Genomic DNA, 18263 nt, shown 5'->3' on the forward strand with positions numbered 1-18263 from the left:
AGCATGCGTACTTTAAAATACCTCCTTATTAGGCATTGAAAGCTGATACATCTTGTTCACTTAGCCAGACATTGTAGTTACAAAGTTTCCAACCGCACCTGCCTGCAAAGGCCAACACTGCCCTGCAAAAACGAACACACTGTGCAAGGCTTACAGAACCGGTTTGATTAACAAACACATAAAATAAATTTATCACACTAATGAGATAACTGGTGGTAATCAGAAGACTTGCAAACCAGTGCATTAGTGTCAGTCTGTTGTTACAAGCTCTCATATGTAGTTAATGAGTGCTCACAACATACAGGGGAAACTTTCAGCTCCACTAAAATGGAGGGAACAGCAAATGCTCCACACTCACTTCAATGGGCTGTAGTGGAACTGCAACAGGAGAGAGGGACAAATAAAGGCACTTTTAGGAACACAACCCAAGTTAATTACTGTGGTTGCATTCAGTGATCACAAACAGGACAGGGAATGCAGTAGGAGAAGGGAAAGCAGTAACAGAGGCAAAGCCCACTCTCTAAGCTATTGCCAGTTCAGGAGCATGGCAGTTCAGGAAGGTATGGAGCTGCAAAGCCTTGCACAGCAAATTTAGCTCCCTAATTTGCTCTGGTGTAGAAATTTCAGTAAAGGTGGGTGCTGTGGTGGGCAGGGTTAAATGTACATCATGGTCTGCTTAGCCTAGTAAATCCATCATAAGGAATTGGTGACTGATAAAATAAGCACAGCCAACATAGCATGCTGGGGAGAAGAGCAACATGTACTCCTACATTAACTGATTGTTTGAAATAGTTTTATTTTCATTCCTCCCCCAGATTAGTAGCTAAAAAACCCAGCCCCCTCAACAGTAAAAACAAAATGTGCACAAATCAACAATAATGGTTTACAAAATGTACTGTGGTCCTTCTGACAAATAGTTTAACTCCTAGCAAATGTACAAGATAGTCTGCCTTTAGGTGGCAGAGCTGGTTGTGGTCACTTAGTGTCTTTGTCTAAGCAAAGTTATTGATTGTACCCAACTCCACTGAAGCAATTCATAAGCAGGAAATACCAATACAGCAACCAGTAGCATTTTACCCAGAGCCACATCTGTGCTCCAAGCTGCTTACTGTAATACTAAACAGTACAAATCTGTTGATTCGATAATGCAATGTCAAATGGTAATCTGGATCAGTGTTGCATATATCCAAGATTAAGCACTTCTGAGTCAAAGCCTTCAACTCTATTGAGAAAGAAATAGGCCTTAATTCTGATCTTACTACAGTGGTGTTAGTGAGGAGTTACTTTGCTGATTTCACAGACATTACATCATCTTTATTACATGGTAACTGAGATGACTGGGTATGTCAGCCTTGACTCTAACTCCAACAGCCACAGTTGTCTTAGTTCATTTTTCTACCAAGTCACGTCACCCTTGTAATTGCTTAGGAAAGACTTGATGTGCACAGAATTCATCATGGGACTTGTTTCCTTGCAGAGGAAACCTCCTGTAAGCTGACTACATGTTCGAAAAACATATACTTGTCTACAAACTAACTAACTGAGAAATGTTGAACAAAGGCTAGTAAACTTCAAGACAAAACAATTACACTTAAATATGAATTTTATTGATAAGGGTATTTTGCTATAAATTAATAATGAGAATGAGGACATATAGTAAAAGCAGCAGTTAAGATAGAGAGTGCACAAGAACATGAAGGATTGGAGGGGATGACATCTGCTGCATGCGAGCCTCTATGGCTTACACATATTTTAGTCATATAATGAGGAGGAAAAGCCACAAACATATCTGAGGAACACAGGTGTGAATTTTCTCCTTTACTCAACTTGCTTAGCTGGTTCCATCACCTATTGAATCTCCAATGAAGAACAAACAAAATAAGTCAGTGTTGTGTGACATAGAGGGTGGCTCCATGTAGAGGCAGGACAGAAGGTGCTTCAGCACTAGAAAAGATGTGTCTCTGCCAGAAGTCAGTGCAATTGCTCTGTACGTAAACAGTTGCCACCCCCTCCTCTCTAGTTCATAAGCCTTTACCCACTCGCTAGAAGAGCCTGGCTCCCTAGTCCCCCACATTCAAGCGAAAGAAGCCAATAACTATGTTTTCACATTTAACTAAATTTGGGAGGGGCACCTGGTTCACCTCTTTACTGTGGTCAGACTTACAGAAGGCTGAGCATTTCTACCCCACTCTCTGGAAGCCTGGCTCTGTCCAGCTGTCCACAACTAAGAATCCAAAAGTAACTAGTCACAGATAAACATATAAACTTGTGACTTATGTAAGCACTGACATTTAATTCTGAATGGACTGTAACTGCTATACAACAGATTTAGTCATCCTTAACTGATAACTGTACACTGCAAAAAACAGTGGCACTGTACTGGCTGTGGACCTCCCATAGCTTTAGGGAGGTCAAGTATTGGGCCCCAGGTAGGAAAGTGTGTGCTTGGGAGCTATGCAGGTATAACTGGAATCACAGCATCATGAATAGCACCATTTAGAAATAAATACCTGTTTAGGACTATCATTTCAATCTGTTTTGAAAATTATCTTGCCACACCCACTGCCTCATCCCATCACTATGGTATCACCTCTCTGCAGAACCTGCAATGGCAGTCTCTCTAAGCCCTGAAATCCACTCTGGCCCTGCTCCTTCAGCTCACACCAACATCTACACAACCTGCAGATATGTGAAGTACTGGACTGGGCAGAGAAAGGCTATTGAGTCGACTATGTATCCAGCTGGACATTATAGCTATGACCAAACCTCCACTCTGTTCCTGAGCAACAGGAGGTACAGCCATGTCTTCAGGAAGCAAGTCTACGAGCTTTAACAACCAGTGAATTCAAGCAGCTTATCCCCATGCTGCTGCTTTGTGCACCAAGACATTTCCCCTTCTATTTCTGCAGTGACATCAGAAAGCCTACAAGCACCTGCAATAAGATAACTGCTCTCTTGATTTTATGCTCTAGCACAGTTTTGTACATTTGCTTTCTAGCTTCTAAATGTCTTATGCTACCAGGATAGAAAAGTACCTCATGATTTTTTTATAAAAGAAGCCTATTGTTACCAAGATGGAACTGGAATCTTCAGCTTCAATTTGTAAATTTTTTTCCCTTGAGAAGGCGTAAGGTTATTTTTTTTAATGGAGACTTACTTCAATTTGAACTTTTAAAAAGATAATTTCTTGCTTTGAATTCAATCCAGAAAAGTTTTGCAACCAACAGAGTATTTATCTTGTACACTTCACTTGAAGAAGCCGAGGACCTAGATATAGTTATCTCCTGTATAGCACGAGAGACATGTTCCCCTGCTGTGATCAAAAGCTCTTGGGGAAGAAAAAAAAAAAACAAAACCAAAAAACACCTACACAGTAAAACTCTGAATTTAAAATAAATTACTAGCTGATTCACTTTGTGCTATTCTTTCACAATCATTATGAAATTCAAAAGACATCACAATGATGTTCAATTGTTTTATTCTCTTCTACCCCCTACAAGCTAAATATTACACAGGGAGAAGAGGAGATGGAGGCATTCTGCAGAACTAGTTATATTGCAAAGCACAAACTAAACAGCAGTGTAGACTTGTAATCAGCTTCAAGGTTATCTCAAGCCTTAAAAAGGGTAGAAATGTTTGTTTGCTTAAGTTCCAGACAGTCATCATCTCTTTCTGGCCTCAAGGGTACCAGGCCTCTAAGAGAACTTCAGTAGTGTACTCCAAGTTCTTTTGGTTTAGACTAACAATAGGAAACTTTTGCTTTAGTCCTCTTTTGAACCTCCAAGAAGTCCTTTCAGTACCTACCACTGGCAGAACACGTGCAGCTTGTATTAATCTGTGAAAGGACATGCATGCTCATTGTTGTACTGCTCTGAGCCAAAGTTTCCTGAAAGAAGTTTAGGTTCTTTGGATTAGGCCCACTCTTAGTAATGCAGCCAGGATTACATCTGTCTGTTTACTTCCGATGATTTCAGTTTGTTGGGTTGGTCCTTAAGAGTCATGAAAGCTTAGTGTTTCCCCTGGCTACTGCCCAAACTCTTGTCTAAGACCTCTATTGCTTAAATATGTAGGATAGAGCCAAGACAGCTTTAGGATGAAATGAAAAAGGTTGGGGCTTGATCTAAGTTTATATGGGTGCAAGTTCTCATCTATTTTCATCTTTCCTGATATACCTGAAACCCTGTGAACCTTAAGGAAATTAACCAACCTACTTCTGAATGAAAGCATAAGAAAGACTTAACACATTAAACCAGTATGAATACAGGAAGCTGAAAGTGGAAGTAAAAAAATAAGTCCTCTTAGAATAAAGAACTCAACTTAGGCACCCTGCCTCTTTTACCTGAATAAGAAAGCCATGCATTTCTTCAGAGCTTTCTTTCTCCTGCCAAGCACAGCTCAGCATGGATTATAATGGGATAAGGTAATAGGCCACATAACACACAACAGTTGCACTCCAGGTTACAGTCCATAGCATAGCAGCCTGCAGAAGCACATTGCATAAAGAATCAGGCATACAAGCAAAGCCAGCCAGGTTCCTTGATTGTTTTCCTTAAAAAGTCAGGGAGGGAAGAGGAGATCTGCTGAATGTGAGGGGGAAGTGTGCATAGAACAAACCCAGGCTCAGGTGTGCTCAAAACCAGTTCCTGGTTCAGGGAACCTTGGAGGCAGACATTCTATCCCAGCCATGGCAAGGTAGCTGATATTAAAGTGCCTGTGTGCAAGGTCTACTTGTGGTGTTTGTCTCTCTCCTCTTGACTATTACTGCCTGCAGAGGGGTTCTGGTAGGGCCAACAGGGCAAGGGTTGTTGAAGTTAGTTCTCCTCCTGCAGACCCTGCAGAGTAATAGCAGTAATGAGCAGAGACACTAGACAACGGCCTCTTCCTCAGCAATGCAGTTGGTACAGTGTCTGAGGTGACTGTTCTACAGACAAGGAAGACTGCTTGCAAAGCTAAAGATCCATTACTTCCATCTGACCAGAGAAGAGTGATTCAAGATACAGAGGGAGGTGGAACAACAAACATTGGTCTTCCTTGCCACTGGTCATTGACATTTCTGGGAGAATAAAAGAACTGAGGAGTGCTGCTGCTTCTTAGTGGTTTGCTTCTATGTTCTCGAAGACAACTTCACCTGGATGGTGTAAGAGACAGGTATAGGACTCCATCTAAGAAAATACACTACCATCTGCAGGCAAGTCTGAAAACAAAAAAATCCTCAAGCATGGCAGACTACATAATGCCAAGAAGTTTCTGCTGAGCTGTATGTTTGTCTGCGGAATGTTTAGAAGCCAGTAGTACCTACATACTAATGCAGGTCTCCTGTAAACCTCCTATTTAGACCAGATTTTAGACCCCCCCAAAAATCTATTTTTTCTACGGTGTTTACAATAGCAGTCTGTTTGTAAAGCTAGTGAGTGCTACCATGTTACATTGGTGTTCCCATTGATCCTTATCAGTACAAATCCTTATAATTCCAAACATCAGAACAGTATTCAAGAGCAGCACATGCCATCTCTCACCACTTAACTAAATGGTGCCTTTAAACTCCCCTTAAGACAGTTAAGAATCAGTTATTAAGATGTCACTACTGAAAAATAACTATTGCATTTCTTAAAGTTTAACAACATTGCCAATATATTATTGCACACAATAAAGGGTTTATGGAACTACAAAGATAAGGAACGGGTAATCTAGAAGACCCAGAATAATGATCCCAGAGCCATTCCAGTCGCTGCTCCAGCAAGCATGCCCAGTGCAAGATCTCCATCGCTGTCACGGTAACGCTCTCGAATGATGACATGGTTTGCAGGGGGTTGGCCATAAGGTCCTAGGTAATGAGAGATTGTTAGGAGGAGGGCAAAAGAAATGTATATCTTAATACCATGTGTTGTAATTTCAAAACATGCCCATTCTTTCACCCTTTTCCTTCCACTGAACACTAAGATGATATCAGCTACAAAGGTAGAACACTTGTCTGCTTTGGATTCAGCCTCCACATCTACTAAATAAATCCAGAGGCCTAGCAACACTTCTAGCCTTGTAAGAAAAGCTCATCACAAATATAAATCTGAACGTTGTTCTGCAATTATATTAGCAAAGAACCTACGAATTACTCGTATCATTCTATCAAACACTCAGTGGATTTAATGCAAGAAATGGGTCTAAAAATTGACTCAACCTTGAAGTTAAGGCAAACAGTGTAGTTCCCCCACCCCACTTCCCCAGAAAAATAATCTTTGGCAGCTTTAAGCCAGTGATTTGTCAGAAACTGCGTATCAGTTATTCACTCTACAACTACTGCCTACTACTTCAATTGAGCCTTCACATCCTGGACTGATCTGTTGTGTGGTGACATCTGCTACATTTCTTTTCAGATGAAGATTGGCCCAGTAGTAAGGAATTAACCTAAGACTCAAGAAACCAGCAATTGACCCTTCCTCTGCAACAGACTTGTACAAGCTCCACCTGTCATATTTTGTGACTTAGCTCCTACTTGCAAAGCAAACATAATAGTACTGCTTTCCCTTCCAGACGCTTCAGGAAGACTAAATGTTCTTGAAGATACTGCAGTGTTTTTTGTAAAAGATACTGAAGTAATCCAACTAATACAACTAGAAAAGGCTCTTAATGATGCACGACTGGGAACATCTTGAGAAGGATTATGTCAATTCAGAGAATGAGCAATGAAGCCAAAAGTGCAGGGGTTAAGTTAGTTGCTAGGGGTGAACTTGACCCCTAAGATTTAGTTGCAGTAACCCTAGTGAAGGAAAACATCAAGGCGTGGTTACTATGCCCAACCTATAACTAGTATCTTAACACACTGGACTTGCAAACTATTTAGGAGAGTTACTGTTTAATGCTTCATTTTTATCATACAGGTTTGATTTCCAAGGCCTGCTGGTAGTTTTTAAAAATGGTTCTTGGGACTTTCAACAAGCTGCTGCTTTTCAGCTGCTGAGAACCAACAGAACCCACCTTCCTCTGTGTTTGCATATATATGGTCTGTATCTTAGGACTTCACTAACTCAGATGTGGAAAGCTTTAAAAGCTTTAGGCTGATGCACCTCCCTTGTAACAAAAAATGGAAAAGGCAAATGAAATAACCTGACAAGTATCAAATGGAAAAAAAAAATCTCCCTCAAAACTGAAAAAAAAATTTCTAAACAGAGATTCTTGTTTGCAGAGGCAGATCATAAACAATTAGTAAGTTAAATCTTCTGATTTTTATTACTGATACTACTCTAAAGCCCCAATTCTGTAGGATTGGGGCTCTCTGTGCAAAGCTAATCCTAAATTAAGGTCACTAAGCTTAAAAGCACACCATAAAATTTTACTCTATTTCCTCTTTTATCGGGATTGAAAGCTCTACAGACCTGAACAGAGCAATAGACTTCACAAGGCTGTACTGCCTTACAACAATTCCAGCATGTGGGGAAGGAACCAGTTATAACCACGCTTTAGGAGTGGATTTACCTTTGAAATTTGCATTTAATTCTGAGGTCATAACTGAACATCAGTGTTGAAATAATTAAGCTAGATATAAGAGCAACAGATTAATCAAAAGCTCCATCAATGCCCAATATGGAGTACTGAATCAATCTTGTTCTGGCTCTTCTATCTTTCCTTAGAAAACATGCTGCCTACTGTAGTTAGAGTTCATGAAGTAATTTAAATATGTTGGGATCACACCAGGAAGCTTAAATCACTTAATACAAATTTCACTGCACTCACTTTATTGTGAAAGGGTAGGGGGACTTGGTTCCAGTTACAAGTCAGGTTTCTATCACTCTGTTGTGCAGGAATGGTGGGTGGTAAAGGGTGGTGACTGATAGAATTAAAGCCAGAAAGACTGACTCAAATAGCTTCTATAGGAAGATGAAGGATATGGTTTATACTGATTACCTTGGTATGGATACTGACAGGGAACAGCATAAGCTTGTCCGTTGGAGGCATAGAAGACTTGAGGACCAGCAGGAGGATACACACCATTGTACCGATCGTAGCCATAGCCATAAACCTGGTGAAATTAAAAATGTCCGTTACAAAAGTATGCTTTGCTATGTATCCGATTAGGCACTTTTTTCGATTCTCCCTCATTTCTAATGCAAAGTTTCATGAAAATATCCAGTCTGTACTGATACAGTCTATCTACTCCCTGGAAAGGATTCAGAACAGCTGCCTGAAAAAATAAGTGCACCTAAGCAGCATTCGCTGTCCACCCTTCCTGGATGGTGAATGGCAGAGGCAGGGCCTGGATCATCAGGCAGCCACAGCAGCCTTACCAGCTTCTCCTCTCTGCCCTCAGGCTAACAGCAGCTCTCTGGAGAGCTCAAAAGTGCCAGGCAGGCAGCAGCTGATCCCAGGAAACTCCAACCAACCTTCCTCTAGTACACTGCAAGCAGATGTCAGACTCGGGACAAATACTCTGTAGCTGTGTGTTTTGGAAGCAATTTTGTTCTCCAAAAGAGGAGGCCTGCTGCTAGCCCTGATACAGCTCCCACTACCACATCTAGTTCTTAACAACTATTTCTAACAGTGAAGGGCTGGAGCAGAGCACCTATAGTGCAACAAGTGACACTGCCCCAACAATCTGTTTGTGTATCACTGCATGTCATTCAGAACATCCAGAAATCCCCAATGTATACTGGTTCGGCCCCAGTGCTGCTCCTTCTCCACTGCAAAAGAACTGTGCATCCAGGAGCTAAAGTTATTGTGTTGCTATGACATCTTGGATACGATAAAATCCTTATGTGTTAAAAGTGACAGCTCCAGTCATTAAATCCTATTTTTAAAACTCCTGATTTTATATCCTTCCAGTGCTTACACAATGTGAAAGTGTAGTCACACCTCCTTATGTTAAAAGCTGCACAGCCAATATTTTTCAAGATTAGCCAAGTAACTTCTGCTCTGTCTCTAAGAAGCTTTATTTTCCAAGTTCACTAAGGAGCCATCCCTTTATATACCTCCCAACCAAATCTGCCTCACCCCTTTCAAAGGAAATCCATCTCAAATAGGAGTGACAATAGATTGTTAGTGCCTTACTCTCACTCCCCTTTTGCACAAAGCTCAAAGCTGGATCTTACTGTGAAACACGGCACTTTGGGAGTACAGTTTGAATGCTTGAAGGATGGCTGCTTCTGCTACCTCGCTTATTTTAATGCTTCCTGACTGCAACTCTTACCTCAGGTGATGGTGTGGCATAAGCTGTATAGGGAGGAGGGGCTGAGGAAACAGCTGTCTCATCATACATCACATCAGATCCCATGTAGCCCTAAACACCATGGAAAGATAGCAATTATCACCTTTTCCTACAGCCAGCCAGTTCGAGTAGTGCAAGGATTAAAACTTAATGACCCCAAAGAAAAAGTAACCTTTAGACATGCTGCATGTTAAGAAAGCACTGAGTACCTTATAAAGCACTGTAAAAAGAAACTACTTGGAGAGCAGACCTAGGAGAATACAAATGCCTGATCAACCACAGGAAGGAGCCATAAAATTTCTTACCTGTGTGTGTGCATGCATACATGCACATGTGTACATGCAAGCACACCGACTCCTTCCATCACTTTATAGCCTCGGTTTTAGAAATTACCCTCTTGTTCATCCTCCATTTTCAGATAAAAAAGTCTTCACAACTAAGCTAGCTGCTTCCTGGCACCCTAGAGTGGTATCACCAAGTTCTGCAAAAGCAGATAAAGGAATCAGTAGCCAAAAGTGGCACCTGAACATTTTAGCTGAACGCTGTCATAGTTCTTAGCCACCTCTCACTTTTGGCTGTGAGAAGACTTAAAAAAAAAAAATATACAGTAAGAGAGGTTTAACTGTAGGCATTTGGGGGCTTGGTTGGTTTTAGGGAATTACTTTGCAAATGCCACCTATAATTCTCGTCCTTTTTGAAGACAGCCATGAGGCAAAGGTGATAACTTACTTGAATCCATCTACAAGGAGCTCTCAAAGATAATTAAAGATTTGTTACAGTAACCTTGTATTCTTGCACCTAATATCAGAAATGTACAGTGATGCTCTTAGTCAGTGTCTTATCCCAAGAAAAAAAACAGCTCCCTTTTTTAATTCACAAGTGAACACTTTAATAGCTCAACAGAGAATGTTCCTATTGTCTCTTGTACCTGCACTGAAGAAAGACTTTTGAGGGCATACTATGGCCATATCCCAGGTCTAACTTGTGGTGGAGATTCTAAGGATTGCTTGAAACACACTGTTGAAAGCACTATATGAAGAGGCAGGTACTTCCACCACCCAGGAAAAAGTCCAGCAAATGCTCACATCATAGCAGTAAATGTATTCTGTTCTGCTACAGGGAACTCTGTACAGGCATGTGACACAAGCCTGCAAACATCTGTAAATGACGTAGTTCTCAAAGCTAGGGTGATCACCCTGCTATTCCAGTAAGGTTATGAGGTGCTGCTGGATGCTTGTTATTTTTGAAAGCTGTGTCAGACACCTACAGATGGACTCAAACCGGTTAGTTCACGTCCTTGTTGGAGACCTTTAATAGCTTTGGAAAGTGCTATTTATGATACTACTTATGCAGAGAGCTACCTGCCCTACTTTCAGTAGCAGGGGTCTGCCTTGGCTGACAAAGGTAATGCACTGGCAAGTTTTGAATGCCATCTAGCAGGGCTGGCAGCTACGTGTCAGAGACATGAAAAGCAGCAGTTCCTAACTCCTGAAACCAGGAGTCACTGTCTCACACATAAGCAAGATAAAGCCCCTAACTCTAGAGCAGACAGACCATGAGTGTTGTGTCCTCTGCATGAGGACAGTTCCTTCACTTCTCATTTAACACCATGAAGCAGCATAGCATGGCTGCAGTTAGAGGCAATCGTGTCCAGGGTAGTTTTGCTATGACAAGTGTTTGCTTTGGGTATCTACAGATCTCAGTTATATCATGTGACAGATGCCTCAGTACAGTGGCAATGTTAATGTGACCCATCAAAAACTGAGATAAACTTCTACAAAACCCAGCAGTTTCCCATGAAACAGAAACATCTCAGGTTGGTTCAGTCTAGCCATGGAAAGGCTAGTGCTGAAGAGTACTCTGGAAGGCTGTCTGGAAGAAAAACAAATTAACAATACCCACAAGTGGATGGATGTGGTGCCCCAAAGACAGTTCTCTAGAGAACTCCAAGACTCACAGAGAGGCTTTTATGATTCCTGACCTCTTCACTCTCCACAGCTAGCATGCTGATGCAGAGATAATATACTGCTTCCCAGCACGCCTGCACTCACCTCCACCTCTTGCTCCTCCCCTAGTCTCTACCAAGAAGCATCCCACAATGTAACAGATCTACATTAACAAACAGCTTCTTTGCAGTAAGCTTCCTTTAGCACTGCACGTGGTAGGCAACAAACCCTAGAATTGGAAAGTGCATTTTTACTGGATGCAGAAGATTTTACTTTTTGCGCACAGCCTCAGTGCCAACTTCCCTTACAGACCAGCTTCCCATTCACTTCAACCCAAAGAAATCATTCCCTGAAATCATTCACTTCCACCCAGCATGTATTTGCCTGGACTTGGCTGCAAGGATGACATGTGCACGTGATCCAGAGGATTGTTCTTCTCCCCACCCACAAGCCTTACCATCATGCTCGTAACCCTGTTTTTCTCTAGTAGAGAAGGATGGAACATGATTTCAGAAGTAAACTGCTGGACCACACATAACACTGATGTGCTGCTTCTCTATCAGCGTAAAGCCTAGGTAGTACACTTACTGTGTTTGTTCTGGCATCCTGGAGAGCAATTTTCCATGCCCTGCAAAAAGAAAACCAAAAACATTGTTTAGTGGAACACTGATAAAAACTAAGGCCACCTTTTTCTTTTTAGGACTATGAAAAAGCCAAGGTCAGCAACTAGAGGTACTGCAGGAGCAGAGTTTAAGATACTGCATATGCCAAAGCCTAATGATACACTAAAACGAATGCACAAAGGTGTTATACCAAGATTGAGAAATAATTACTTTCTTTGCAGAGCTGAGGAGGAACACAAGAAGAAATAGATGCAGTTTTGAAGGTCCTCACTGCAAGCACAACAGCTAGGTAATATGCAGCCATGCTCAGGATAAGGTAAGAGGAAGAGATGCACCAGGGAAGCTGTATCTCCTGCCTGAACAGTTGCATCTGTGCTGACTAGAGAGTGTGGGTCTTGACGCTATTACAGTTTGAACAGAAGGTACGTATACTTCACACAGATACTCCCATGCCGTGTGGCTAGGAGCATGCTCAATGCACCAAGCATACCTGGCAAACACTGATGATAGAAGTTATCTAACTATACATAACCAAGCTCAGTTGAGAGTTCACAATAATAGAGTATTCTTCCCTTCACTACTGATTGGGATCTCTTTGGGCTAAGGGAATGGGAAAAGTAAAAAAAAAAATCTGTTCATCAAGTCTTGCATTAACCATATTAATAAGATTCTTTTACTCCTCCTCACCCTTCAGTGTTTTTAGTGACTTAACTCGCAGTTAGTTTGCATGAGCTAGACAACTTCTTATAGGAGAGCTATGTTTTATGACTGAAAGACTGCTTTTACTTGCTTGAAAACTTTCTTAAAACGTGTCTCTGAAGGTCTGAAGGAAGGAAAATAATTAGGGAGAGAGAGAAAAAGAAAGATAAAAGAGGAAGACGCTGCAAAAAAAATATTCTCTGGCAGACTTACAGGCAGTCATCTGCACTTTCTGCACAGAGGTTGACTGTCCTCCCATCGCGGCAAACAATCTGCAGTAAACAGTCTCTCTGCTTCCCCTCTGGAGGCTGGAAATCTGAGTCAGAAAAAAGAGATGAGTTATGAAATATCTATAACCAGAATTTCATTATTGCATTTACAAGAAGGGAGACAATTTATGCCAAAGTCTGGACAAAATAAACTAGGGCCAGTTGTAGCTGCTTTCCGTGGCATCAGAACAAATTACAGAAGGAAATAACCTGTTCTCACTCTTTAGAGTGTCCTGGAAGTAAGTAGCTCTGAACATTATTCCTAAGAAATGCAAGTGTCTTACAGCCGAACCAATCCATACTTAGCAATAAGTACTCTCCAACACCTGTGTCCTTCACTTGTGTCAGCATCAAGTGGAGTACTAACAAATGCTAGAAGTTAACTTAGTAATACTTGAAAAAAATCTGCTAAGGTTTCCAATTTCTAGTCCTGCCTCTCACTCCAGCTAGCCATAATTACTATAATTACACCAGTAACACTCTATAATCAGACAGAGAAGTCTACTGTGAACATCCCATTCTCACGTGCATGCCTGCCACCTGCATATATGGTACACTGTCCTCAGTTTTAAAAGGAAGTATCAAACCCTAACCTAATCTATCACATGGTGATATCACGCCCTGGGTGTCTATAAGGCAATGTAGCAGTTGGTTGGGTTGGGGTTTTTTGGGGCGGTAAGGGGAGTGGTTTTATTTTTTTTAACAACAATGAAGTTGCACACTTCTTGGTACATGTTTACTTCTGCAGTAGTGTTGTAAATGGTATGCTGAGCAGGCACTGAAGTTGTAAAGAATCCCTGAATACACAAATCCTGAAGGTTTCATTATTACCTCGACATTCATTCCCCACTCTGATGTTGATGCAATGGATTCGCATGTGGATTTTATCTTCTATATCATGGCGATTTTGATCATCATAGAATATTAAGCGGCCATCAGACCACAGGTCAAACCAGTTCTTTTTCCAGCGCCGTAGAATAGTACCTTAAAAATCAGACAGTCACTTTTGAGGGCACATATTGGGAAGTATTTGTGTCCTAGGAGTTAAACCAAGAAATCCTTCACAGTTGCCCCAGACATTCTGAGGTACCAAGCAAAATCCTGTACTACAGCATCCCCATTTCAGAACATTACAGAATTGGGTCCCATATTTTATCTAGTATTCAAAATCACAACTGAGTTTATCTAAGTGCATAACCTGGTGCTTTAATTCTAACTCACTGCAAGAACAAGCAGAGGGCATAACTAATTGAAGACATTAAGTTAAGGTGTCAGGTAAAGTTTCCAAGTCTCCACTTGGAAACTCCACTCCACTGTATACAGCACTAATTACAGAGCAGCATCTGAAGCTGAATGCCAGTCAGACACCTCAGATACGGTATATCCTGTTCCCACTGGTATACCCAAAAGGTCACATGGAAATACTGTTATGACAGGTCATTTTGTGAAGTATCCTAAAGGTTAAAAAACCAAAAAACAACCCACAGAGCTAGAGACATGTTTTAAGAAAGAGCTGGGAGTTACTAAGTTGCTCTGATGTGGCCCATGACTTACTTTGCCGGAGCAGCCATCCACTCTTCACAAATGCCATTGTTGCTTAATCTAGTGGACGGAAGAGGAGAGTGAGGGGAGAAAAGCAGTCTTCAGTATTTCACAATAATACACTAGAAAGAGGCATCTCAAAGCATAGTAGCATATATTATAGCTGCATGTACCCAGCTAGTATTGCAGAGAGACAGTAGATCTCAGGTGAAGATATTCAGTGAGGCACAACTAGTATTCTAGGACTTAACAAATGAAACAAATGTAGCAATCCAACATCACTACCACTTCTAACTAGAAAACTCACAAGCTTACAGCTACCACTCTTGCAACATGGGGAAGAGAGACTGGAGCCACTGCTTCCTGACTCACCACCAGTTCCTTTCAAAGCTGTTCTCTTGACATACACGTGCTTCCCGTATTCTGCAGTCTCAAGTTACTAAGCTCCCTCACTTCTTCCCTACCTCTCTTTTTCTGTACTTCCTCTTCTGTTTTTTTCATTCACTGGCTCAAAGTCCAGCCAAAACAAAAGCTGAAACAGTTTAAACAGGAAGGAGAAAGCTGTTTTTATAACTTGTATTTTTTCCAAATCATTACTAGCTCCCTCCAAGATGAACTGAAATAAGTAAAAGTTAAGCCCATAAAGTGAGATTCTCGTTTCTCCTCAACTTTTAAATGAAGCCTGAAATGGCATAGGAAGGACCCTGCATTAAATTCACGTTATCACACATGACATTAAGCACTCGGCCACTGCACTCTGGTTTACGAGCATGTAAAGAAAAGAGATCAAGCATAGGATATATTGGAGGACAAGTTTTTATTTTATAGCATAATGGCGTTCTGATTATTGTTCTAAAATGGATTAATAAAAACACAACTATCTGGATGCAACAGAACTAGAAAAGCAAGAACAGAAGCATTTGAAGCCTCCCTTGAGAAGGCTGCCTTTTTTAGAAATTATCTGTGGGGCTTGTAAGCCAATATGAGAGACAGATACTTAAACCTACCAGATAACATTCTACTTGTAGCAGCATAAGAACTGGGGGGGGGGGGGGGGGGAGGGGGGGGTGGCGGCGGCATAGTAGATTTGATAGACAGAGGAACTCCCCCAAGACCAGGAATGTGCTTAAAGCTGAGGGGGGAGGGAGGGAGAAAGAGAAGGGAGTTTTGTTATCTTCTAGTAAAATATAAAGTTAATAAGCATCCACTTATTTTCTGCTAGATGTATATCCAATATATTACTTGTAGCTGTGTCCTCTTCACAGTATTGGGCAAATACTGTAACACACAAGTAAAGACTATAGCCAGCAGGATTTCATATTGAAGGAATGCCACATCCAGCACAGGCTTGGGTGTGATGGTAAGAACCACCTGCAGGTAAGGTTTAAACTCCAAGATAAACCTCTTACTCTTGCCTTCTGTACCAGCTTGCTGGGAAAACAAACATTTAGCTGGCAGCCCATTGAAAGAGCATGTCGAGCTCCTATCCTGCTTTAATCCTGGTCACCTGGTCCTGCTCTGAGGTCTAAGCATGCTGTTGTCACCTCCCTACAGAGCGAGCGCTTCAGAAATAGTGGCCAATTTATTCTTCCAAAGTAACAAAGCAGTACAAAGGACCTGAGCCTTGTTCTCCCACCAGCCCAATCTATGCTCCAATCCGCCTAGATTCTCCTTTACAAGGAAACAGTCTTCTTGCTCTTCATTTGCACAGGAATGGGTCTCTGCAATGGTGCTTCCATGTCTTCCAGTTTGCCCATTAAGGTGGAATCACTGTGTATTTCCAGAGGCCTTTTAATAGTCTAAGAGCCGATAAAGAACTTGCATGAACTTCAGTTCTGTTGCAAGTGCTAGATTAGGCCATTGAATGTTTGTTGCTGCCTTTAAACTTACTGTTACACAACAGCATAATCAGATTTAACTTAGACATATAAAGGGGAAGAAATGAAGAAGAAAACGTTTCTCTTGACAAATCAAGTTTTGCCTGTGATTTCAGAATGGCTCACAATCAAAGTCCCACATTACAGAATGTCTCACAGCTATCTAGGGCTACATCAGCAAGAGGCTTCACCAGCTGCACACCTTGCATGTAATCTCAGATGCAACAACAACATTTTCCCAACACAGAATTTAAATGCCCAAAACTTCAGCTCTGCATAGAGAGCAAGGAGTCACACAGAACAATCTGTCAGCACTGAAGTAGGAGGTGCAAAAACAATTAGATATTCTTCTCTGGTCCTTTTTAAGCACGAGCACTCCCTTGAAGTCCTATACAGTATTCACAATCAACCTACATTATGTTTAAAAGAGTATTTGCAGAGCTAGAAGATAGCCTTGCAAGATCAGTTGCAACTGAGTATTATTTGCTTGTTAAACTAGCTCAGTCCAACCAACGTGGAAAATGGGATTTAAACAAAGATAAATCTATTTATCACCAACCTCAATTTAAGTTCCTTGGTGACTGAAATCTAAAAGTAGTAGCACCCTAAACCAAATACAAAGTGAGAGTAAATGCAGCAAAGGGGTGGGGCTATTCCTTCCTGCTCCCTGGAATAGCTGTTCTTTTTTTGCACAGAATATAATGCGGAATATCCAACAGTCTATTCCAGTTCACTTGTTCTCAAACTCAGTTGGCTGGTAGGAAAAGCAAACTTCAGAACAAATCAAGTGTTTCTACCTGCACCTTGTAATTACTAGAGCGATTTTGATTAATGCAGTCAAACTAGCAATGGACCCGATTCTGCAGTCCATGTAGATAGAAGAGGCTTAGCCACACAGACCTAACTACAGAGCTGAGTCTCAGGCGACCGGCTGTGCCCACTGACACCTCACTGTTCCTTTATTCCCAAGACTTCAGGTAGAGAACTATACAAAGCTCAGAGGAGTGTTCGAATGTAACCCTATTTGCCCCCCTCCCCCTTAAAACAAAGCAAGTTTTCTATTTTTGGAACTTTCTGACTCTGCAACTAGTTACATGCAGGCCTTTTTTCCATGAAGGTGTGTTTATTTTTTACTAGCCAATGCCTAGTCCTCCTGAGAGATGTGGCTCTCAGTTCAAAACCTGCCCATACCCGAGCGAGTCAGTGCTCAGGAACGAGCGGTTTGGAGAAGCACCATCCCACCTCTTCCCTCTCCCGCCGGGGCCAGCTCAACCCGACAGGCCTCCGGGGGCAAGCTGGCCCCGGGCCCGGGCTCGATCCATCCCTCCCTCCCTCCCCTCCTGCCCCGCAGTGACGGCAGGCAGCTTGCCCACAGCTGGGCCTGGCCAAGGCAAAGCACCAGCTCCGCTCCTCGCGCGCCCCCCCCCCCCCGCACCCGGGCGCTCGCGCGCTTCCTCCCCGTCACCCACCGCGGGGCAGCGGGCGGGCGCGTCGGGCTCGCCCCGCAGAGGCCGCCGAGCCCTGCCCTGAAAGCCCCGTCTCACCCTCCGCGCACCCGGCTGCCGGGCGGACGGAAGGGACCCTGCCAGCGCTCCCCCGGGGGAGCCCCTTCCGGCCCCGGCAGCTCCAGGCCCGCCGACCGCGCCGGTCTCCGCCTGCTCGGCGGCCCCGCTGACCTTCGCGCGGCTGGCGGCGGTCGGGCCGGGCCGGGCCGAGCCGGGCCGGGCCGGGCAGCCGCAGAGACCCGTGCCCCTCGCCGCCCTCCGCCGCCCCCCGCCGCCGCACCTACCTACCGCTGCCGGCCCCGCTCCGCCAGCGGGCAGCGCCAGCCCCGTCCTGACGTCAGCCCGCCGCGCCGCCCCCGGCCCCGGCCCCGGCCCCGGCCCCGGGGCGGCGACGGCCGCACGGCCCGGGCTCCCACCGCCGCCGAAGCCGGGGCCTTGCGGGATGCGCAGTGTTTGCCGTGGGACCCCGTGGCATTTGGTGGGAACGTGCCTGTCCCTGTCTGGATCCCTCCACGGGGGAAGGTGTGGTGCGGGACAGTGCCCCAGTTATGGTTAATGTCTTCCCCAAGACACGACAGTATCTCACTATTTTAAATGCGTCCCTTT

At 43.1% G+C, this 18263-nt stretch overlaps 1 protein-coding gene and 1 long non-coding RNA gene across 2 annotated transcripts in view; one reads left to right on the plus strand and one right to left on the minus strand.

The window, feature by feature from the left end:
• Nucleotides 1-18263, plus strand: part of LOC138686824 (uncharacterized) — a 62174-nt gene that overhangs the window by 16587 nt on the left and 27324 nt on the right. Inside the window, exon 2 of the long non-coding RNA XR_011326126.1 lies at nt 11987-12081. This is a non-coding gene — a long non-coding RNA (uncharacterized lncRNA). The remainder of the gene's footprint in view (nt 1-11986; nt 12082-18263) is intronic.
• Nucleotides 1586-18025, minus strand: PLEKHB2 (pleckstrin homology domain containing B2). The gene is made up of 8 exons (XM_069791973.1): nt 17942-18025; nt 14288-14335; nt 13565-13717; nt 12678-12780; nt 11731-11770; nt 9179-9268; nt 7900-8014; nt 1586-5824 (listed from the first exon to the last, which is right to left on the minus strand). Exons 2-8 carry the CDS (start codon nt 14322-14324, stop codon nt 5688-5690), a joined length of 675 nt encoding a protein of 224 aa, XP_069648074.1. The 5' UTR covers nt 14325-14335; nt 17942-18025; the 3' UTR covers nt 1586-5687.

This window comes from Haliaeetus albicilla, chromosome 9 (assembly GCF_947461875.1).
Source record: "Haliaeetus albicilla chromosome 9, bHalAlb1.1, whole genome shotgun sequence".
Lineage (NCBI taxonomy): Eukaryota > Metazoa > Chordata > Aves > Accipitriformes > Accipitridae > Haliaeetus > Haliaeetus albicilla.

Excerpts from the sequence above, each read along its gene's own strand:
- PLEKHB2 (XM_069791973.1), bottom strand. The coding sequence starts at position 14,324 with ATGGCATTTGTGAAGAGTGGATGGCTGCTCCGGCAAA. Across the intron at positions 13,718-14,287 it reads TGGATGGCTGCTCCGGCAAA|GTACTATTCTACGGCGCTGG; the intron begins GTAAGTCATGGG and ends CTGATTTTTAAG. Across the intron at positions 11,771-12,677 it reads GAAAGTGCAGATGACTGCCT|GGCATGGAAAATTGCTCTCC; the intron begins GTAAGTCTGCCA and ends TTCTTTTTGCAG.